Below are 23,811 nucleotides of genomic sequence, written 5' to 3'. Positions count from 1 at the left end.
AATCAAACATGTCACCCAAAACTGAATAATAATAATAATAATAATAAAGATTAGCCAGCTGCATATGAGGAGCTCACCCTAATCAGAAGAACTCTGCTCAAGTGTGGGGAAGCTGAAGGAGTAGGAGTAAATAGGAGTGCCGTGTAATCTGAAATTCAAATTCTCAGGGAATTGCTTTATCTGGAATAAGGTATCATGCTCTTTTCCTGGAGAATTTTAAGAATAGGATAAATACCAGTCTCTGAATGTGAAACCAGTTCCAAAAGTCCTGGGATTCTGTTCCCTTCCATTCATAAATTCTACTTCTGTTGTTGGTGGACACGTGTCCCTCTAGTGGTGGAAAATCAGAAGTTTTTGTCAAACCTAATCTACAGAATCAACCTCCAATTGGGAAGAGCATAAAGGAACATTAAGACCTTAGTTATATCTGACCACAGTCATAGATCATACATTTATTTATTTATTTTCTCAATAGTATTTTATTTTTCCAATTACATGTAAAGATAGCTTCAATGTTCATGTTTATAATATTTTGAGTTCCAATTTTTTTTTCTTTCTCCTTTTCTTACCTCCCCCTCACCAAAACAGCAACCAAACTGATATAGGTCATACATGTACAATTATTTTAAACATATTTCAGTTTTGGACATGTGAAAAAATCACGACAAAAGGGAAAAAACATGAGAAAGAAAAAGCAAACAAAAAAAGGATAAAAATAGTATGCTTCAATCTGCAATCAATCTCCATAGTTCCTTCTCTAGATGTGGATGGCATTTTCCATCCCCACTTTTATTGAAATTGTTTTAGATCACTGTATTGCTGAAAAGAGCTCAGTCTGTCACAGTTGATTATCATACAGTCTTGCTGTTACTGTTTTCAGTGTTCTCCTGGTTCTGTTACTTCACCCAGCATCAGTTCAGGTAAGTCCAGGCTTTTCTGAAATCAGCCTGCTCATCATTTCTTATAGAACAATAAATTCCATTGCATTCATATACTATAACTTATTCAGTCATTCCCCAGTTGATGGGCAACCACTCAATTTCCAATTCCTTGCCATCACAAAAAGAACTGCTATCAACATTTTTTTCTTTTTTATAATTTATTTAGAATACAGATCCAATAGTGACATTCTGGATCAAAAAGTATGCACATTTTTATAGCTCTTTGGGTATAGTTCCAAATTGCTCTCCAGAATTGCTGGATCAATTTACAATTCCATCAACAATGCATTAGTGTCCCAGTTTTCCCACATCCCTGCCAACATTTATCATTTTATTTTCCTGTCATCTTAGCCAGTCTAATAAGGTATAAGGTGGTACTTCAGAATTGTTTTAATTTGCCTTTCTCTACTCAGTAGTGATTTAGAGCATTTTTTTCATATGACTGTAGAGTAAATTGTCTGTTCTTTGACTACTTATCAAGTGGGGAATGACTTGTATTCTTATAAATTTGATCCAGTTTCTATATATATTTTAGAAATGAGATCTTTATCAGAGACATTGGCTGTAAATTTTTTCCCCACCTTTCTGCTCCCCTTCTAAAGTTGGCTGCATTAGTTTTGTTTGTGCAAAAACATTTTATGTTTTTATTTTATCTTATTTATTTTATTTAATTAATTTATTTATTTTAATTTAATGTAATCAATATTATCCATTTTTCATTTCATAATGTTCTCTAGTTCTTTTTTGGTCATAAATTCCTTCCTTCTCCAAAGATTTGACAAGTATATTATCCCTTGCTCTCCTAATTTATGTATAGTGTCATCCTTTATGTCTAAATCATAAATTCATTTTGACCTTATTCTTGGTATAGAGTATGAGATGTTGGTCTATGCCTAATGCCATACTATTTTCTAGTGTTCCCAGCAATTTTTATCAGTTAATAGATTCTTATCCCAGAAGCTGAAATGTTTGGATTTCACAAACAGTAGATTACTGCAGTGTGTTTCTTGTGTATCTAACCTATTCTACCGATCCACCATTCTATTCTTAGGCAATACCAAATGGTTTTGATGACTTCTGCTTTATAATATAATTTTAGGTCTGGTATGGCAAGAGTTTTGCTTTTTTTTTTTCATTAATTCTTTTGATACTCCTAACCTTTTGTTTTTCCATATGAATTTTGTTGTTTTTCTAGTTCTTTTTTTTTCTTTCTTTAAATATTTGGTAGAATTCACTTGCTAATAAAAATAATGGTTTGATCATGTATACTTATTGTGTATCTAATTTATATTTTAATATATTTAACATCTACTGGTCATCCTGCCATCTGGGGGAAGGGGGATGGAGGGGAAAAATTGGAACAAGAGGCTTAGCAATTGTCAATGCTGTAAAGTTACCCATACATATAACCTGTAAATAAAAGGCTATTAAAAAAAAAAAAGAATTCACTTGCTGATTCTGGAGATTTTTTTCTAGCTCTACAAAATAATTTTTTGGTAGTTTGATTGATATGGCACTGAAGAAGTAGATTAATTTAGGTAGAATTGTCATTTTCATTATTTGACTATATCAGAATGTTGTTAGGGGAATTTCTCTCTCTCTGAGATTTGCCAAGTAGCCTGTATGCCACATCAGCTTGGGCAGAGTAGGACCCAGAGAAGTAAAATGGGCTTGGCCTCTGAGGCAGGAGGTTGTATCTTGCAGGAGTTATTAGTATTAGTTAATTAGTATTAGCAGGAGAAACTGCTAATAGCTTCCTTGAGATGGCAAGGGGTATGTCCTCTTGCTAGAGCTCTTCCTGGCATGCAACTCAACTCCACACGCCTCCTTCCTCTGGCTCCACCTATGACAGTGCTGAGTGGATGGGCACAGGTAATCTGGGAAGAGAGGAAGCATGATTAGACAGCTCTAAGTAGAATTTGCTGTCTTACTTCCTGCTACCCCCACTGAGAGGATGAGTGAATAAAAACAGACTATTTGCACCTCCCAATCAGCTCGCCTCCAAAGTTTATCCGGGTATACCCCAAAGACTGATATGTAAGGCCCTGGCAGCCTAGAATAGTGTGCCTGAACAGTCCAGCACAGAATGTAGGGTAGGATAAATATAGGGAATTCATAGGATAATATCATGATTTTAGAGCTGTAAGGGACCTGAGAGATCATCTAGTTCATTTTAGGTGAGAAAATGGAGGCCTCAAGTGATATGCTTGAGGTTACATATAGTAAGTGCTGTTTAAGTCATTTCAGTTGTGTCTTTAAGAAATGATTCATTGGATCCCAACGCTATTCCAATCAGTATTGATCATTTTGTTATTTTATGTAAATTATATAGGGATAATTAGATAAGACAGGTTCTTATAATAGGCCTTTATAATAGGCTTTAAATTAAAAATAGAAGGTCCACTATTGGTTTATTAGTTATGAAAATCATGTATGCACTACAAGAATGCTGACAGATATCTCCATCCTGTTTTACTCAAATTCCATGTGCAAAGCCAATGTGGGTGAAATGACTTGATTCTTTGGAATTCCTCCAACTTATTTTTGTACCTCTAGATCATTCTCTCATGTGCAACATGAACAAGTCATCATATTATGACCATTTTGTCAGTGGAGATGCTCCCTGCTTTACCCAATCCAAACCCCCTTCCTCCCCATACCATTTTTGGTCGATACATAATTTTTGATCCTCAAGAGGAAGACCTATCAGCTAATGAAATTCTGTATTTTACCATATCGCTTCTGTATATTTGGGTGTTGAATCCTATAAAAAAAGATCATGGGGATCATGGGCATCTCAGATCATGAAGAAGAGCTGAACTTCATTTTATTAGAGAGGATGAGGAACCTTGAAGAAAGTACCATTGGTTCAGAGTTTTGCCTTGGTTTCTTTTATTGTAGATTAGACAATTTTATACTCCATAGATCTGCTTCTTTATGATCTCATTTAGGTTTTCTTGGCAAAAATATTGGAGTGGTTTACCATTTCCTTCTCCAGCTCATTTTGCAGATGAGGAAACTAGGCAAACAGGATTAAGTGACTTGCTCAGGATCACATAGTAAGTTTCTGAGGCCAGTTTTGAATTCTGGAAGATGAGTCTTCCTGATTAGATCCAGCGGTCTATGCACTGTGTTACCTAGTTGCCCACAGTAATTGGCTGAACCAGAATTGCCCTCAAGTTCTGAGTAAAAGATGCTTTCTTTCCCTTCTCTATGGGATTTTAGCAATTAAAAATAAAAAATAATTTTCCCTTTTGTTCTTATTTTTCTTTCACAATAAAACAAATATGGAAATATGTTTTAAATGATTGTATATGTGTAACATATCAGATTGCCTGCTGTCTTGGGGAAGTAGGGAGGAAGGAAAGAAGGAGGAAAAGTTTGGAACTTAAAATCTTATAAAAATGAATGTTGAAAACTATGTTTACATGTAATGGGAAAAATAGAATATTATTGAGAAAAAGCTAAAAATAAAATAATATCAATGTGAAATTTTATTTTCAAATGCTTTGCCAGTGTAGGGAGATTTTAAGATTGACATGAAGATACTCATTCTATTATCTTTACTAGATGCTGTCTATTTGGAATCCCCCACCAAGAATTTAATGTTCCCACGGGTGGAAGTGTTCTGTCTTGGAAATCTGTACCGATGCAGGGAATGGGAAGTGACTGATGAGCAGAACCCAGAGACCACACAAGCCAGCTTGTCAGAATTCTCAAGCCACACTTTGAATGAAGTCACCAAGAGAACTGTAAAGGATGATGATGGTCCACCTGACTCCTTTGCTGTGCAAGCACCTGAATCTGTATCTGTCCAGCTCCCTTTATCACCTTCCATGCAGTCATCTACAGTATCAGTTCCATCACTCATAAAGTCACCTGTAGGGTCACCTGTCTCACCTATGGGGTTCTCTCTTTCATCATCACCTTTGTCACCTGGCTCACCTATGGGACTGCCAGTTTCATTACCCCTTGAACAGTCACCCATATCACCAATTGTTCAGTCAGTGGCTCAGTCACTCCCATCATTCATGCAATCATCTGTGCATCTCTCTCCTGTGCAATCACCTTTAGGACTTCCTTTCTCATCTCTACCCATGGAGTCTTCTCTATCACCTTTTGTGCAGTTGCCTGTCTCATCCCCAGTACAGTCACCAGTATCAGCTCCTGTACAAACGCTTCCTTCAGTCATAGTGCCATCACCAACGTTATCTCCTGCATCTCCAGCTGAGCCATATCTTCCACGGATACCCCTAAATTCACCTTCAGCATCTCCTATGCAGGTATCATCCATGGAGGATGATGTCATGCCCCAGTCCCAAGGTACCATGTTTTTTCTGTGGGATTCCTTATGGGCTTTCACTTCTGGAAATTATTTCACAACTTTAAAAAAATCAGTTTAAAATAGTTACAATTTTAAAGGTTGTTTGTTTTGTAGATTCTCTTTTTATCTATCTTCAGGGTTGAAGGAAAAGTCAACAGAGTCCCTCTGTGTTTAACAAACTAAAGTTTCACTTTTAGCACAAACTGTGCCATAATCACAGTCTTGACAAAGCTGGGAGATTTCTACCTGAGGAATAATGATCCCAAGCCAGCCCTTTTCTTCTCCATTTCAACCCTGCAGATGTCTGATAAATAGTAGATCTGAGTTTTCATTTCAATTCTGCCTCTCATTTACTGCATGATCATGGACAAAGCAACTATCAGTCATCTCATCTCTAAAATGGGAATAATGATTCCTGCTCAGCTAAGTTCATAGGGTGGCTATGAAGCTCAGATATGATAATGAAAGTGAAAGTCATTGCATGATGATGGTAAGTGTACGATTTCACATTGACAGTGATTTATTGTTACAAAGCACAGTGAAGAATTCATCTCTTGTGATCTTTGCGGTACTATGGTATATTCTGTCTGTTTTACATATAGGAAAAGTAAGTCCTGTAGAAGTGACATTATTTGCCTAAGGTCATAATTGAGAGGAAGCATAGGATAGCGGAATTGTCCTTGGATCTGAGTTCTTGTCCTGGCCTTTTTACTAATGATAATAGCTTTATGTAATCTTTTAAGATTTATGATATTCTTTAGATACATTACCTTATTTGCTCTGCACAACAGTCCTGGTTATTTTAGATTTTGTTTTTATCCCCATTTTACAGATGAGGAAATTGAGTTTGAGAAGTTAATTGACTTGCCCAGGCTCATACAGCTCAGCATTGGAGCCTAAGTCTCCCTTCAAGTCCAGTGCTCTGCCCACTCTGCCCACTCAGTGTGATCTGAAGCAAACTTCTTAACTCCTCTAGAGTCAGCTACAAATATGAAACTCTGAATCCTATGCTTCTGGAAATTATAAAATCATAATCTTAAGGCCAGAAGAGACCACAGGGGCCATCTAGTTCAATTTCTTCATTTTACAGATGAGAAAACTGGTGTTCAGAGAAATAAAAGGATTTGCCTAAGATGTTCTCAGAGGTGAGATTTGAAGCCAGTGTTGGAGCTTGTAGCTATTTCTCTTGCTCTGTCTTGATGAACAGTAGACAAATGAGCCATATAATTCAAGGATGATTGGGATTATAAATGAAAAATGGGAAAACATTTATTAAATGTTCACCATGTTCCAAGTTTTGTATTAAATACTGGGAATACAAAGAGAAAGCCAATGGTTTCTAGTCTTGAGAAGCTTACATTAGGATTGAGTTATGGCAATGCTTTCAGGAAAGTTCAGTTATTCTTTAGGATGGATGGCAAAGTCCAGAGTTCCTTAGATTGTAGTGATGTGGTGGGCAAATCATGGTGGAATCTGACTGGTCCACTTTCTTATAGTATGCCTAGGGAATCTCTGGCTTCCAATAGGAAGAAAGAAAACAAGTGTTTATTTAGCATTCAGCAAGGAATAGAGCAAAGTTTCTTAAACTATGGGTTGTGACCCTATATGGGTATAACTGAATGTGGGAGTCATAAAATTATGATTTATTATCAGTAAATGTTTGATTTGTATACCTATTTTATATATCTATTTACTTGAGGTTGCAAAATAATTTCTTGGATTAAAAGGGGTTACAAGTACAAAAAGTTTAAGAAGCCCTGGGATGTAGCATTGGACCTGGAGTGAAGAAAACTTGAGTTAAAATCTGGCTCCAGGCACTTACTTACTATCCTATCCTGGCTAAATCACTTAACCCTATTTGCCTCGGTTTCCTAATCTGTAAAATGAGCTGGAGAAGGAAATAGCAAAGCCCTCCAGTATCCTTGCCAAGAAAACTTCAAATAAAATCACAGAGTTTGAACCAACTGAAACGACTCAAAAATGTTAACAAATATTATCCTACTTGGTCTTCACTCAGTGGTTCTCAAACCTTTGTTCTCAGTATCTTCATGTTGTTAAAAAACTATCAAGGATCTGTTCAAAAAGTTTTTGTTCACATGGGTTATATTTATAGCTATTTACTATATTAGAAATAAAAAATAATTTTGAATTTGTAGACCTTCTGAAAGAGTTTCAGAGACCCCAACAATTCTTTGGACTACACTTTGAGAACCACTGAATAATTCTGGGAGGGGAACTATTTCACAGTCATGGAAACAGAGGCAGATGGAAGTTAAGTGACTTGCCCAGGATTACAGAGCTAGTCTGGGGCCATATTTAAACTCAAATCTTCCTGATTCTAGACCCAGAGCACTGTCCACTGTTCCACCTGAACTTAGAGGAACAGTTCATATTCATTAAAGGTACTTAGCTTCCATCAAATCTGTCACTAGACTCAAATCTGCTTGTTAATTCATAGTGAATGATTGATTCATTCTACCCTCAGGCCCAGTTTTCCACTTGCTTAGCTCCATCAGGTCAGGACCATTGCCAATTCAGGAACAAAGCCTTCCTTGTAACCAACTGTAACTTGGCCTTGTACTGACTTTGTTAACACTGTGTCTGATCATGTCCTGGGCACTGAACATAATAGTAGAAAATGGCTTTTGGAACCCTTAGCTGTGATAAGAGGTTGTGTCTGGGAGGGAATGGAGGTGGGAGTCTATGGTTCAAAGAAGTTGCTGTGTATTGAAGGTCCAAATGTGTTAAGTTATGTACATTTTTTAAAAAGTTATTTGGAATCCCATGAAATCCACAGGAGCCTAAGTATATTTGAGAGAAGTGGTTTTAGGCACAATTGTTGACTTTTCAGCCCCACTATCCCATTTTTTCCAAATACACAGATGGATAATAGTAAGAATATTTCCATAATTCTTTCCAACATCAATCAAGAACTCACATGAGATCCTCTCACATCCACCATGGGATCATTCCTGCTATGTATCCAATTGACAAACACTAAACTTTTTTTAAAATTAATTTTCAATAGTATTTTACTTTTCCAAATACATGTAAAGAGAGTTTTCAACGTTCATTTTTGTAAGACTTTGTGTTTCAAATTTTTCTCCCTCCTTGCCTTCCTTCTTTCATTTATTTTTTCTTTCCTTCTTTTTTCTTTCTTTCTCTCTCTTTTGTTGTTTGACTCTTGTTTGAAATGACTAATATGGAAATCTTTTACATGATTAAACATATGTTACCTATATCAGATTGCTTCTTATATCAGGAAATGGGGAAGGAAGAAAAGGAGGGAGAGATAGAATTTGGAACTCAAAACCTTTTTTTTTTTTTTTGACAAATACTACAGAAGTAATTTAATTCAATTTCCCTCAGTCATTTTTTCCCTCAATAGTATTTTATTTTTCAAATACATAAAAAGATAATTTCCAACATTCATTTTTTTCCCTTTCTCACTTACCTTCCCCCTCCCCAAGACAATAATATTCTGATAAAGGTTAAATATGTACAATTCTTTTAAACATATTTCCATATTTGCCAAGTTTTGCAAGAAAAAACCAGACCAAAAGGGGAAAAAACCTTGAGAAAGAAAACAACAAACAAAGAAAAAGAAATAACTTAATTTTTAAGGACTTTAGTTTTGTCATCTATAAAATAGATGCTTATAATACCTACCTTATAGAATTATTGTTTTCTTTAAATGAGATAATGATTATAAAGTGCTACGTAATTGTCAGGTATTCATTCATTTGAGCATTGAAAAGGAATATAATTCTTAGATATTCAAGTTGTGAGAATCAAATGAAATAATATTAATAAAGTACTTAGCACAATTCCTGGCACATAATAAACATTGTATAAATACTAGCTATTATTATTGTTGTTATTATATGATTCATATATTTGAATCTTAGACCTCAGAGCTAGAAGGGATTTCAGAGGTTATCTAATAATAGTTGACATTTATTCAGTGCTTTAGGGCAGATAGGTGGTTCAGTAGATGGAATGGTAGGCCTGGAGTCAGGAAGACCTGAGTTCAATCCAGCCTGAGACACTTTCTAGCTGTGTGATTCTAGGCAAGTCATGCAAGCCTGTTTCCTCATTTGGAAAATGAGCTGGAGAAGGAAATGACAACCTCCTTCAGTATCTTTGAGAAGAAAACCCCAAATGCAATTACAAAGAGTTGTATATGACTGAACAACAACAACCCAACACTTTGAGATTTACCAAGAATTTTCATTTGGGTCTCAATACTACCCTTGTAGGAAAGTAAGGGGAAATTGAGGCTCCAGAGAGTTCAAGTGATTTCCCTATAGTCACAATTAGTAAATGGCAGAGCTAAAGTATAAAACCAGTCCTTCTAGTCCAAGGTTATAAGTTCTGAGGTTCTAAGATTCAAATATGTGAATCAAAAAACAACAATAATACCAATAATAATGGTTAGCATTTATGTAGTGCCTACTATGTTCCAGGCACTATATGTTAAGTGTTTTATTAGTATTATTTGATTTGATCCACACAATTCAAATATCTAAGAATTATGTTCCTCTCTGATGTTTAACTGAATGAATAATAACTGACAATTAATAAACTATTTAGGTTATGAATAATAACCAAGAATTATGTAGCACAGCTGCCTCTCATTCCTGATGGGTTTCCTTGATAAGCTGTCTGCCAGAATCAAGTTCCATTTGCCTTTCAAGATACCATGGTCAAAAAAAAAAAAACCTTTTGGACTCAAAAATGAAGCAGGGAATTACAAATTCTCCTTAGAGTCTAGAGAACCCTAAATTCGCGCTTGCAACCTAAATTTTGCAAACCCATGCACATGTCATTTAGAGCTTAAACCAAAGACAGTTAAGAATCCCAAATTAGGAGGCAGCTAGATAGTGCACTGATCCTGAAGTTAGGAGGACCTGATTTCAAATCCTGCCTCACACTTAAAACTTACTAGCTGTGTGACCCTGGGCAAGTTACTTAACCCCATTATCTCTCCAAAAATCAAGCAAGCAAATAAACAAATCAAAAAACCCAACTTCAGTAAACTGTATTATCTTGCTTCTCTCCAAACAATGGACACAGGATAGCACAGTGGGCCAAGTGCTAGATTTTGGATTCAGAATGCCTAGTTTGCATTCTTCCTCTACAACTGAAACCAGGTCTAGACTCATCAGTTATTTGAATTGACATAAATGTTTTTAAAATAATTTTTTTGGTAATTTTATTATAATTTATTATATTTTTATATCTCTATAAATGTATTTTGAAGATGAATAATTAAAAGTAAATATTATTATCTTACTTTGAAATAAAAATTTTCATCCTATTCTCTCTGATATATGCCATTATATCACTTGACACAGTTTGTCTTTCAAGATGTTGTTAAATTCTAGTCAGTCAGTCAATAGACATACATTGTGCACCTACTATGTGCCAAACACTGTTCTAAACACAGTGCTAAACAGTCCTTCTATAATTTGTCCATATGACTTTAGTAATTTCCTTTTTCCTGAACTTCAGTTTCCTTATTTATAAAAATAAGTAGTTGTTCAATCACATATGATGCTCTGTGATTCCATTTTGGAGTTTTCTTGGCAAAGATGATAGAGTAGTTTGCCATTTCCTTCTCCAGCTCATTTTATGTATGAGGAAACTGAGGCAAACAGGGTGAGGTGACTTGCCCAGATTCACACAGTTAGTATCTGAGGCCAGATTTGAACTGAGAAAAGTGAGTCTTCCTGATTCCAAGCTCAGTGCTATATTCACTAAACCATCTACCTGCCCTAAGTAAGAGGGTTAAACTTAAAACTCCTTCTCTTATATTCCTTCTAGCTCTGAATCAATGATGTGAAATATTATATATACATGAATATATATATATATATATATATATATATATATATATATATAAAACTTTAATAGTCTAGCAGTTCAAACTGGCCTGTATATGTTTTTCTTTCAAAAGGAAAAGAGCATTTATTATGCACCTACTATGTGTCAAGTACTTTGATGATTACAAATATTACCTCATTTGATCCTCACAAGTATCCTGAGAGATAGGTGCTGTGTTTTCCTTATTTTATAGTTGAAGAAACTGGGGCAAATACATTAAGTGATTTGCCCAGAGTCATCTAGCTAATAAGTATCTGGTTTTAAACTCAGGTCCCCCTGACTTCAGGCCTCTTCTTTTTTAAAAATTTGTTTAAATATTTTTTATTCTATAGTATTTTTTCCAGATGCAAGTAAAGATAGTTTTCTACATTCATTTTTGTAAAACTTTGTGTTTTAAACTTTTGTCTTTCCCTCCCTCCTTCCAGATTGCTTGTAACAATTTGAAACATGCTAAATATGTACATTCCTTTTAAACATATTTCCATATTTGTCATATTGTGCAAGAAAAATCTTACCAAAAGGAAAAAAAAAAAACCATGAAAAACAAACAAACAAAAAGATGAAAATACTGTGCTTTGATCCACATTCAATCTCCATAGTTCTCTATTTGAATGTGATTGCAAACCCAGTGTTCTATCCACTGTGCTACCAGCTGCCTCAACTGAACAGCAAGATGTTCTCTAAACAGAAAGGGAACAAATGTAGTTCTAAGGCCCAAATTGGACCAACAGCAAAGGTCACAAAATAGACCAAAAGACCCAAGAAAAACGTTTTTGGAATATAGACCTAATTTTAAATGGTAATACACACATTTTTAGATCCCTTTAGGTATAGTTCCAAATTGCTCTTTGGAATGGTTGAAAATATTCACAACTTTACCAACTATGCACTTGTGCCCCAATTTTTTTCATATCTCCTCCAACATTTGTCTTTTTCCTTTTTTGTCATATTAGCCAATATGATAGATGTGAGGTGATGCCTCAGAGTTGTTTTTAATTTTCAACTTCCCTACTAAGCATTATTTTTTCTCTTCGGAATGTAAGCTCTTGAGGGCAGGGAATGGCTTTCTTTTTGTTTTTATTTATATCCCTAGTGCTTGGCATGGTGTCTGGCACATAGTGAATGCTTAATAAATCTTGTTGACTTACTGAGAAAGTCATTTGCTGGGTTTAGAAATGTTTTTCAATCTAAAAGAAAAGAGGAGAAAATAGATTTTTGGTGAAGTGAAAAAAATAAAATTAGATGTTTTGGGCATTAAAAAAAAGTTTTTCTCACCTGTTACAACATACAGGTTGCAGGTTTACCATTTGTTATGTCAGGACTAATCTTTCTTTTTTTGACATTTCCTTTCTTTTGGCTTCTAAATATAGCTCTACCTAAGACTTCAAACAAGAAAGTCACCGTATTTCTAGTGAATGTGAAGGAAGCAGTATCCAAGCCCTTTGTGAAGTACGTGTTTCTTGGAGATGGATGGGAGTGGGCCTTTCTTTATGTAATAGGTAAGAACAGGGTTCAGGGAGATACAGGGACTGATTCACAACCATCTTGGCTTCCAGTGAAAACCCTGGGCTATGTTCCCAGTCAGGTAATTAAACTCCACCCTTCAAATGTCTCCTTGAATGATGTTATCTACTTTTAATTCTTTGGGGTCAGTTCTTATTGGGCTATTACCCAATGTTTGCTGTCCCTCCAGAAATGGTTGCATTTTATTTCTGGGCAGCCTTGAAATCATAATATTCATGTTAATATCATTATTAATACCAACTGATTTATTCCACACTTTCTTTGGTCATAGTGAAAGAAAATTCCACCTGCTTCTTCCACTGCCCTGCTACATCTATATACCCCCTCTACCTATTCTTCTCCCTCTCTTTTTTTTAATGTATATATAAATCAGTATTTTTTATTAAAACTTTTTTATTTACAAAACATATGCGCAGATAATTTTTCAGCCTTGACCCTTGCAAAACCTTGTGTTCCAAATTTTCTCCTCCTTCCCCCTACTCTCTTCCCTAGATGGCAGATAATCCAATACATGTTAAATATGTTAAAATATATGTTAAATCCAATATATGCATACATATTTATACAATTATCTTGCTGTAGAAGAAAAATCAGTTTGTTCTTCTCTGATACTTGATTCTCAGATGATTCCTGATTTGAGGAGAGAAGCCACAATTTAGTCTGCATCAACAACCTGGACAGCCATTGTCTAATATTTGTATGAGAAATAATTAGCATCCTAGCCAGACTTAAGAGACTGGTTTTGTAACTGATCCACTGCCCAAGTTATTTTCTCTTTTGGGTGGATGCATTGTCTCTCAAAAAATACTAGTTGAAGTACATATGTGTTAATAATGAAGTAATCTATTAAGCAATTTTTTATGAAGAAAAATGCAGTTTGTTACTTTCAAATGCTCACAATAAAATATAGCCATTAATTATTATTTACATTTATAATTATATATTATAATTATATAATTAATTAATTATAAAACTTTAAAAATAGAATCTTCTTTACTGGAATAATCTAATGCATGAATTTTCCTTTTAATGATACAGATCACAACTTACCTATGTGTGTGTCTCTTGGCAATAGCCAACACACTGGGGGATTTCCTAATATACTCCTATTAAATTCTTACTCTATAAGCAGGAATTAATTATTTCAGATCTGTAAGCTGAGAAAAAGTCTCTAAAGAGATAGAGCATAGAATGAATACATTTCAATGAGACAGAGGCTATAGACAATCTCATCTCTTATATAATTGTGTCCAGGGGTCACCCTGTAGATGACACACCTTGGATGAATAAGTTATTTGGAAGGACCAGCCATGACACAAATGGCACCAGAAGAGACTTCTCAAGACACCGAAAATCCTGGCAAGCAAAAAAAAGAGAGCAGTAAGTATGTCTATCAGTGTCCTATCTCTATCAGAAAAAAACTGAGGAGGCTCCAAAAATTTCAGAAAAGATTGTGTAATGCTCACTTTCTCTAATAAAGTCCTCATAACCCATCTCTTCCAACGTTTCTCTTCCCACCCTTCTTCCTTCAGGGTCCTGTGAACTCTGGGGAAAAAAAAAAGAGAGGGGACATCAGAAAGTGCTGTCAATTAAAAGCAGAGTTGTTATTAACTCAGTAAGAGTGACATCATTGCCTTAGGTGTCATTCATGCCCAAGATTTCAGACAACTTGGTACACAAGATTTCTTCAAGACATTCACACCAAAGAATAACACCCATTCAAGGAAAGTTACTCAGGAGTACTATACCTCCATGCCTTAATTCCTGTAGGGAGAGATGTTATTTGATTTTCTTGTTTGCAAATTTTCTAACATATATTGCTTTATACTTGTCTGGCACTGCTCTGAGGGCTCTGGTCCTTCCTGCTTAAGTATGCTGCCTACTAGCAATCTCCAAAGGAAAAAAAAGATCAATCAGTGAAACAATCAATAAACATATTTTGAATAGCCTAAATGCCAGATCCTGTGCTAAGTGTTGGAGATACAAAGAAGGGCAAAATCACAAAATACTACTACAAAATACATAATACTACTACAAAAGTACTACGGGGGACATGGGCTATAAATTAAAAGGTTCATATAAAATACATTCAGAATAGAAGCAAAATAACCTAAAGGGCAAAGCTTCATAGACCAAGGAAAGCCTTCAAGGTAGTAAGAATTCTAGGCATCAGGAATGGCCAATGTAAAGCCGCAGGAATAGGAAATGTAGTATCTGAGGAACAGCAAAAAAAAAAGGGGGGGGGAAGGGAGGAAATAAAGATTTATATATTACCTATTATGTACCAGATTCTTTGCTAAGTGTTTTATAAATCTCTCATTTGAACCTTACAACAATCCTACGGTTGTTCAATGTACCCCAGGAGGTGGTATTATTTAGTCCCATTTTACATCTGAGGAAATAGGCAGACAGATAAAATGACATACCTAAGGTCACACAGCTAGTAACTGTCTCAGGCAATATTTGTACTAAGAGCTTCCTGGCTCTGGGTCCAGTGCTCTACCCGTTGCACCATCAAATCGCCTTTAGCCAATATCACTGAATAGTGATTTGCATAAAATATAAAAAGAGAAGAAAGATGGGAAAAGGGCCTGGTTGTAAAGAATCTTAAAGAGTTCTAGAGTTTATTGAAAAGGAAAGGGAATAAAATAGCATGACCTGAGCTAATCTTTAGGAAAATCACTTTGGTCCTTGGGCTTGGAGAATGTTTTGAGAACAGATCAATTATAATAGTCAAGGTGAAAGGTGATGAGGAATTGAATTAAAATGAGAGCTGTGTAAATGTAGATAAAGGGAGGTATATAAGGAATATTCTGAATGCAGAAATGACAAGATCTAACAATGGATTAGATATGTGGGGTTAGAGCAAATAATTAAGTAGAGCTCTACGGTTTCATACTGTAGAGTCTGGGAGGATGGTGATACCCTCAAGAGTAATAGGGAAATTTGGATGGGCAGATAATGACTTCCATTTTGAAATACCTTTGAGACAACCAACCAGTTTGAAATGTCCAATTGGTAGTTGGAGATAAGGGACTGAAAATCAGGACAGAGACTGATAGAGTTGATAACTGAGTTGATGGAAACTGATGAAATCATTAGAAAAGGTAATATAGAGAGAACAGAGAAGAGGTTCAAAACAGAACCATGAGGGATACCCACAATTAGAGAATAGGTATGGGAATCCAGTAAAAGATGAGAAGGAATCTTTAGACAAGTAGGAGGAGAACTAAGAGGATAGTAAAATAAAATCCAGGGAGGAGAGATAATACAAGAAGAAAAAGTATAATGCTACACAAAGGTCTGGAGCAGGGCTTCTTAAACTTTTTCCATTTGTGATCCCTTTTTATCTGAGAAATTTTCATACCACCCCAGATATATTGGTATATAAAATAAGTATACAAATTAAACATTTACTAATAATAAGTCATAATTTCATGATCACCCTACATTCAGTTATGCAATTCCATACAGGATCATGACCCATAGTTTAGGAAGTTTTGGAATAGTAGGATGTGAGGAATGAGAAAATGCCTTTAGATTCAGCAATTAGGATATCATTGGGGATTTTGGAGAAAGAAGTTTCAAATGAAGCTATACTACAAAAAATTGAGAAGAGAATAAGAAGAGAGAAAGTAGAGATACTGAAGAGAAATGATTTTTTTTTTTTGAGGAATTAAACAGAGAAGGAAGGAGAGTTATGAGATAATGGTTATCAACGTTGAAAAGGTAGTTTTAATTTTTTTTTTTTTGAGAATAGAAGGGAGGCATGTATTTGTAGGTATCCAGGAAGGAGACAGAAAATAAAAACTGAAGAGAAAGTGGGGATCATATTAGGGGTCGTCTTCTGGAGAATATGGGAGGAAATAGGACCAAGGGAACATGACAAGTATTTTGCTGTGGCAATGAGAAGGGCCACTTATTTAACACAGACAGGATTAAAAGAGGAGATTGTGGAGGAAGAAGCCTGTGTTATCTAAGATGAGGGCTAAGAAAGGAGAAGAGGGAAGTATCAGTAAAAGGTCTCAGGTTTTTTTATTTTTTGTGTGTGAAATATGAGAAATCCTCAGTGGAGAAGGTAGGGAAGGGAGACAAAGAGAGCTGGGCAGGTCTGGAACAAGTTCAGTGAGCAAGCACAGAATCAAAGAGGAGTTAGAAGAACCAAGTTAGACTTGGTTCCATGAAGTTCCACTGAGATTAAATTAAGTAACTTGGTGAGACAGTGAAACCTGGAGTCTGGAAAACCTGAGTTCAACCTTAATGCACTGGAGAAGGAAGTGGCAAACCACTCCAGTATCTTTGCCAAGAAAACCCATAGACAGTATGGTCCACAGGATCACAAAGTGTTGGATGTGACTGAAAAACAAGAATGACAACAACATAAATTTGTGGTGGGACACAAGCAGTTTTGTGAATTCCTGTATCTCTCCTAGAGGGTGACTGATTGTCTGAAATTGTAGAACCCTAAATTGACCATAGCGCACAAATAACTGCCTAGTCAAGATAGAATATGGTAAAAGGGTTTCTTCCCAGCTCTGTAATATCTTATCATTCATTTATTCATTCATTCAACCATCAAACACCTATAAAGCACCTACTATGTACAAGGCATCATGCTTTTTTCTGATCCATGTCCCTCTCTCCTGTTTATTTGCAGTCTCTCATAAAACAGACTTGTTTTTATTTTGTATTTATTTTATTTTGTATATTTTACATGCATACTTAGTATACATATATTGCTGTCTCAGTTAAATTGTAACATTAAAATGTAAACTATAAAATGCTGCTTAAAGGCAGGAACTTTCATTTTTGTCTTTGTATCACCCAGTGTCTAGCATAGTGTCTCATACTTAACAACTTTATTGATTGAATTAAACATGATTCCTGTCTCCCAGTTCTTAAAATGTTGACATTGAACCAATTCTAATAAGATAAAACATTTACAAAGCATTTTTAATGTATCAGGAACTGGGGTAAGTTCTGGGAATGCAAATACAAGATTGCTTTCAAAGAGCTTACATTTTAATGACAGATAAGACAAATAGAAGAATTAGAAGTGGAGGGAAAAGAATGGCAAGTGAGGAAGATTCCAGAAAGAGCACAGGTATGAGTGAAATAAAGCATGATTGGGACTTTTCCTAAAATGGTGGTACCCAATTTATCAATGAATTTTTCAATGAGGAGAGGAAGGTCCCAGGACAGATGTTTCTCAGATGTTCCACAGCAGGCATGGAAAAGGTGGAGGATTCTGGGAAGAATCCAAGGTATTCTATTAAATTGCTAAATCTGAAAACTCAAATGTTAACACCAAGAGGAGTGGTTTTTGTTTGTTTGTGTAATACAAATTAAAATATATTTAATAAACTTATTTCAACCAAAAGTCCGTCATTCTATAAACATTTATTAAGCACCTACTGTATGCCACACTGTATTAAGAGTTAAAGATTCAAAGAAAGAAAAAAATAAAAGCAAAACAGCTCCTGTTCTTCAGGATTTAATTGGATAGAAAATATGCAAAGAATGATATAAAAATAAACTATACAAATATTTCCAAATAGGGAATAATCTTTTTTTTCCTTTTTTTAAATCTCTTTTGGTATTTATGTTATTATTATTGTTATTATTAGGTCAAAAGATATGCTTGAATTTATAGTCTTTTGGGCACAGATTGTGTCTTTTGGGCACAGATCGTATCTTTTGATTATTTGTCAATTGGGACATGGCTCTTATTTCTTATAAATCTGACTCGGTTCCCTCTGTTTGAGAAATGAGACCTTATCAGAAAAACTTGCTTCAAAATTCTTTTTACAATTTCTATTGCTAACTGTATTTCCTCCCATTTATTCTTCCTCTCCTTTCACCCTGCCTCTCCTCAAAAGTGTTTTGCTACTGACCACTCCCCTCCCATTTTATCATCATCTCCCCCTTCCCATATTCCTACATATTCATATTGAGTGTGAATGTTATTTCCTCTTTGCAACTTGTATTCCCATTCGCAAAACTTACAAATTTTGATGAAACTAGTTGCTTACCTCTCCTCTCCCCTGCCCCTGTACTATAAAAGCTTTTTCTTGCCCATTTTTAAAATGGCAGATAATTTACACCATTCCACTTCTCTCTTTCCCTTTCTCCCAGTATATTCCTCTCTCACCCCTTAATTTCATCATTTAAAAAAAATAGAGAATAATCAAAAGAGGAAAGACATTAGAATTAAGAGAAATAGGGAAAGGCTTCTTGTTGAAGGTGGAAAGGACTTGAAGAAAGCCAGGGAAAATGCTTAGAGTGGGAAGATGGAGTGTTAGTATCACTGAAACCTGGAAAGGAAGGAAAGGATGAGGATATGAAGGGTTTCAAATGATAAAGATAGACTTATTTTTAATAATGCTTTTTATTTTCAAAATACATGCAAAGGGACAGCTAGGTTGTGCAGTGGATAGAGCACCAGCCCTGAAGTCAGGAGGACCTAAGTTCAAATCTAGCTTCAGATACTTAACACTTCCTAGCTGTATGACCCAGAGGAAGTCATTTAAATTCAATTGCCTCAGCACACACACACACACAAAAAGACATGCAAAAATAGTTTTCAACATTCACTCTTGCAAAACCTTGTGTTTCAAATTTTTCTTCTCTCCTTCCCCTCTATCTTACCCCCTCACCCCAACCCTCAAGGACAGCAAGTAATTCAATACAGGTTAAACATGTGCAATTCTTCTAAACATATTTCCACATTTCTAAAGAGAGAATTTTATATTTGCTTCTAAAGGCAATGATGAGTCACAGGTTTAGGGTAGTGACTTGGTCAGACTTGAGCTTTAGGAAAATAATTTTGATAGATAAGTGGAAGATGAAGCAAAGTAGGGAGAGGCTTGTGGCAGGAAGACTGACCACAGCAATAGTCCACAAGTGCATGATGAGGAACTGTCTCAGGTGGTAACAGTGTCAGAGGAGAGAAGGAACATATGAAGGTAAAATCAAAACCCATACATTTTGCAGTCTCTTTCCATACAGGTAGGTGTGTATGTTCTGTTTTGGAAGCCAGGGCTGGTATCTAGGTCACCTAATCCAGTTCTCTCTCCAGTACACCATAAAATAACTGACATTTATAGAGTGCTTTAAAATGTTCCAATTTTTTAAACACATTATCTTATCTGAGCTTCACCACAATTTATTTGAAGGAGGTTTACCATCCCCATTATGAGATGCTTTCACATCCATTATTTCACTTGATCCCCACAGCAATATTCCTGTGCTAGGCAAGGCTAGTGGTCTCCCTTTTTTACAGGAATATATGCGGTCTCAAGAAATTACATGATTGTCCAAAATCATACAATGAATTAGCATTAAAGCTGGGACTAGAAACTAGGATTCCTGATTCCTAAACCAGAGCTCTTAAATTTTCTTACTTTTTCTTGATCCAGGTCTTCATCCTGCCACGGCAACTCATCTCTGCTTCCCACTTCTGGGACGGTTTGGGTGTCCTACCGCCCTCATCCCATCAGCACGTGTCAGACATTCGATGACCCTCAGGTTGGCAAACAGTCTTTTGTATACCTCCACCCCTTCTCATTTATTTCTCATGAGCTTTCTCTGGTCAGCTCTGAGCCTTTGCCTGCCTCTGATTGGGGGACCCTTGCATTTGTCTGCTATAAGCCCTTGATGACAACTTGGACCCACTTTCCTTCCACTGTCTTCTACCAGATTTATGATAATTCATTGTGGGGAAAAAATTTTAATACTTTGTGTTTTACATTTCTATTTTGTCAAACATAATAAATAATATTTGTGTCATATAATATATATGATACATATAATAATATATGTCATGCCTATGTTAATATTTACAAGCATTATTGCTTGGAAATAGACTCAGATAATACAATTCATGACTATCCTCTCAAGCAAAGGCTTTCTATACAAAAAATTTCATAGTCAAAATTGTCAGAGTCCAGCATTTGGGTGACACTCTTTGACATATCAGGGGGAGCAATAGTAACTCGGAATGTTGAAAAACCCTGGAGAGTTATTTCCCAATCCCTTTAATTTGGTCAGGGGTAGGGAAAGAACTACTTTTAATTGGATTAGTTACAGCAGCTTTTGCACTTGTCCAATCATTGCTCTATTTCTATTTTCAGGGAGATCAGAGTTCTTATCTGAACTTTGACTTCATTCCCTTTAAGAAATCAGTTAGACCCTTTGGATTCCAGGTTAGGTCAAGATCTCCTTGGCATTTATGTACTGACAAGGTTTATTTTGCTCATGGTCCAAAGGTTTCAGACACTGAGAAAATATGATCAAGAAATCTTTCAAAAGTGGGAGGAGACATTTGGTGTCTTTACATACCATAATTTCTTTGAAACTGTTATATTCATAAAGAAAAGGAGCTCCTTTGGCTATTCTAGTAGATACATTCCCCAAAATTTGAATAAAAATCAAATTTTTGTAAACAGAATTATATTTCAAAAATATTTAAGGAACTCCCAAGTTAATAGAGTCCTACGTGAATCCCTTTATATAGTGAAGAATCCTATAGAGAAACAGTATCTTTTACTTTATTCTTGTTGTAAATCTATTTCTTTGTATAAGACTTGGAAAGGAACTTTAGCTAGGCTATAAAAAAACATGCTTTGCTGAAGATGTGAAAGATGTTGTTGCTATGGCAATAAAATGGGGATGAGAACTCAGTCTAGCTAACTAGGAATTCTTCAGAACATTTTTCTTTTCAAAAATCTTCTTAAATTTTCATTAATATCTTTGTTCTGATATCACTTTAGTTTCTGAATGTATCTCTTCCCCTTACCTACCCAATGAGCCATCTCTTATTTAAGAGAGAGCAAGGGGGTGGGAGGGAGGGGAGACAGATGGTGAAGGTAGGGGAGAGAGACACACAGAGAAAGAGGGAGAGAGAGAGACAGAGACAGACAGAGACAGAGACAGACAGAGAGACAGACAGAGAGAGAGACAGAGAGAGACAGATAGACAGACAGATAGAGACAGAGAGCCAGAGACAGAGAGAGAGCCAGAGACAGACAGAGAGAGACACAGAGAGAGAGAGACAGACAGACAGAAACAAAGAGAGAGAGAGACAGAGAGAAAAAGAGAGAGAGAGAGAAGAAGGGAGAGAGAGAAGAAGGGAGGGAGGAGAGAGGGAGAAGAAGAGAAGGAGGGAAGAAAGGAGGAGGAGAGGGAGGGGAGGAGAAGGAGGGACAGAGAGAGACAGAGAGACAGAGAGACAGAGACAGAGATGTAATTTGGTAAAAGCAGAACATTGATTGTTTCTGACATTACATACAATATTACATTACCCATAGCCCCCACCTCTATAAAGAAGGGAAGAAAGTGCATTCTGTCAGTCTTCAACACAGTGTAAAACTTTTTCTCCCTCCAGGCATCTACACACCTCGAGAGGGACTAGAAGTAGCCTCTGTGTGACTTTGTGGGGAGCTTTCTTCTGCCTCCTGTCATATTCCAGATTGGAATGGCTGTGTTGATGATCATGGGAATCCTAACTTTCATGTGGCTGGGGACCACTGTGTCAGCATAGCCTTTCTTTATCCCTGAGCTCCTGAGAACCTCACCAAAACTCTTCCCTCTTACATGGAAAGAAAGCCCACCCAAATGGGCAATTGTTCCCCGTGACTCAGCAATGTCCCTGAGAACCAGCTCCTGGATATGAAGTCCAACAGGATTTTCTGTCTGAACTGTCAGCATTCCTTGCTGTTGTTTTTAGTGCCTATATATTAACTTCACTGCCCTCTCCATATGGATTCAGTATTCTGGGAGAAAAAGTTTTTTGTTTTGTTTTTTTTAAGACTAATTTCTTTTCCCTTTTATTATACCTCCAGCTTCTATTGTGTGTTCACCTTTCAGCCAGTGAAATTTGTCTCTGTGTTTCTATAGTCCTGAATAAAGGGGCAGCAGGTATTTTGTCTCAAGGATTCCCAGGCCAGTTCAATCCCAAGGAATTCAATGAAGTCTTTGCACCCCATATCCTCCCTGAGCTTATAAAAGGGCTCTGAATATCCATCCTCACTTCTTTCAGTCTCATTAAGAAGGTCCATGTCTGCAAATCACAAGAAGACTCAAAAAAACCTCCTGACTGATACCATTTGCAAAACAAACAGATGACCTAGTACCAAGACTGGGAAGAGAGTTTGTTTAACAAAATGTGTGATGCAAAACCAATGCAGAATATTGAAAGAAGAAAAGCAGAAAACGATGCATATTTTTGAATGCTCAATTGATGAGCCTTCCTGGAAGAGTAATAAAGTACATTCATTTTCATGGGCAAATTTGAGTCCAAAAGTGAGAACAATGGACACGGTGGGAGTAAGAGGAGGTTGAGTGTGAGGATATATTTAAATGGAATCATTTAACATAACATAGTTTTTAATCAACTTTGTTTTCAATGCACATCTAAGGAGATGATCTTGTGATGATCCTCTGAAATCTTCTCTTGAGAACTCAAGTATACTTCCAAAATGTCTGATGGGGAGCTCCTTTGGAGATCTCTTCTTCCTCTTGTTTCCCTTTGTGGAGTTTCTTGCATTAATACTGGGGGGAAAATCCCTCTTTAGGTTTATGAAGGGAGGAAGAATTACATAAGTCTGCATACCTCTCCATAATGTCTAGAGAACAATGTGACAAATCATTTGCAAGAATTGACTGCTGCCCATTCTTCTTCAAGACGTATACAAGCAGAGACTCGTGGAAAATAGGATGTTTTTCATGACCTGGGAATGTACATTCCCTGGTGCAGGAGGGTGGGAATAGAGCTCAATAATAATTATTGTTGTGACACTAAACTTGTACATACTGCCAGATGTAACAGATGTTTGAGGATCAATTATACAATGAGCATCAATAAAGATTTCCAAAATATTTAGAATTAATTTCTTATGTATCTTCCCTTTCTTTTGCAATTTCCTCTGCTTTTGATTTTGAGAAATCATTTGAAAAAAATGTTTTCCTTCCTTTTCCATTGTTTTTTATTCTTTAAAATGGCAAATATAGTTGCCCGCAGATTTTCTCTACAGAGGCAGTCCCCACTTTCTCCTTTTTATCTCTCTCTAGTCTACTTTCTTTTTTGGGATAGTTCTAACTTAGAACTTTCAAGCCTTCTGTGTTAGGAGTGGTTTT

General features: G+C 36.0%; 1 protein-coding gene across 1 annotated transcript in view; it reads left to right on the top strand.

Moving 5' to 3' along the window:
* PNPLA1 (patatin like phospholipase domain containing 1) overlaps window positions 1-23,551 on the top strand; it is a 70,613-nt gene extending 47,062 nt beyond the window's left edge. The window contains exons 6-10 of the mRNA XM_023502964.2: window positions 4,512-5,264; window positions 12,522-12,600; window positions 13,930-14,055; window positions 20,094-20,202; window positions 22,061-23,551. Coding sequence (XP_023358732.2) covers window positions 4,512-5,264; window positions 12,522-12,600; window positions 13,930-14,055; window positions 20,094-20,202; window positions 22,061-22,087 — 1,094 coding nt within the window. The 3' untranslated portion in view covers window positions 22,088-23,551. The remainder of the gene's footprint in view (window positions 1-4,511; window positions 5,265-12,521; window positions 12,601-13,929; window positions 14,056-20,093; window positions 20,203-22,060) is intronic.
* The last annotated feature ends 260 nt before the right edge of the window (window positions 23,552-23,811 follow it).

This window comes from Sarcophilus harrisii, chromosome 4 (genome assembly GCF_902635505.1).
Source record: "Sarcophilus harrisii chromosome 4, mSarHar1.11, whole genome shotgun sequence".
Taxonomy (NCBI): Eukaryota; Metazoa; Chordata; class Mammalia; order Dasyuromorphia; family Dasyuridae; genus Sarcophilus; species Sarcophilus harrisii.
The sequence above is the reverse complement of the archived record's forward strand: the minus strand, read 5'-3'. Positions and strand labels throughout refer to the sequence as shown.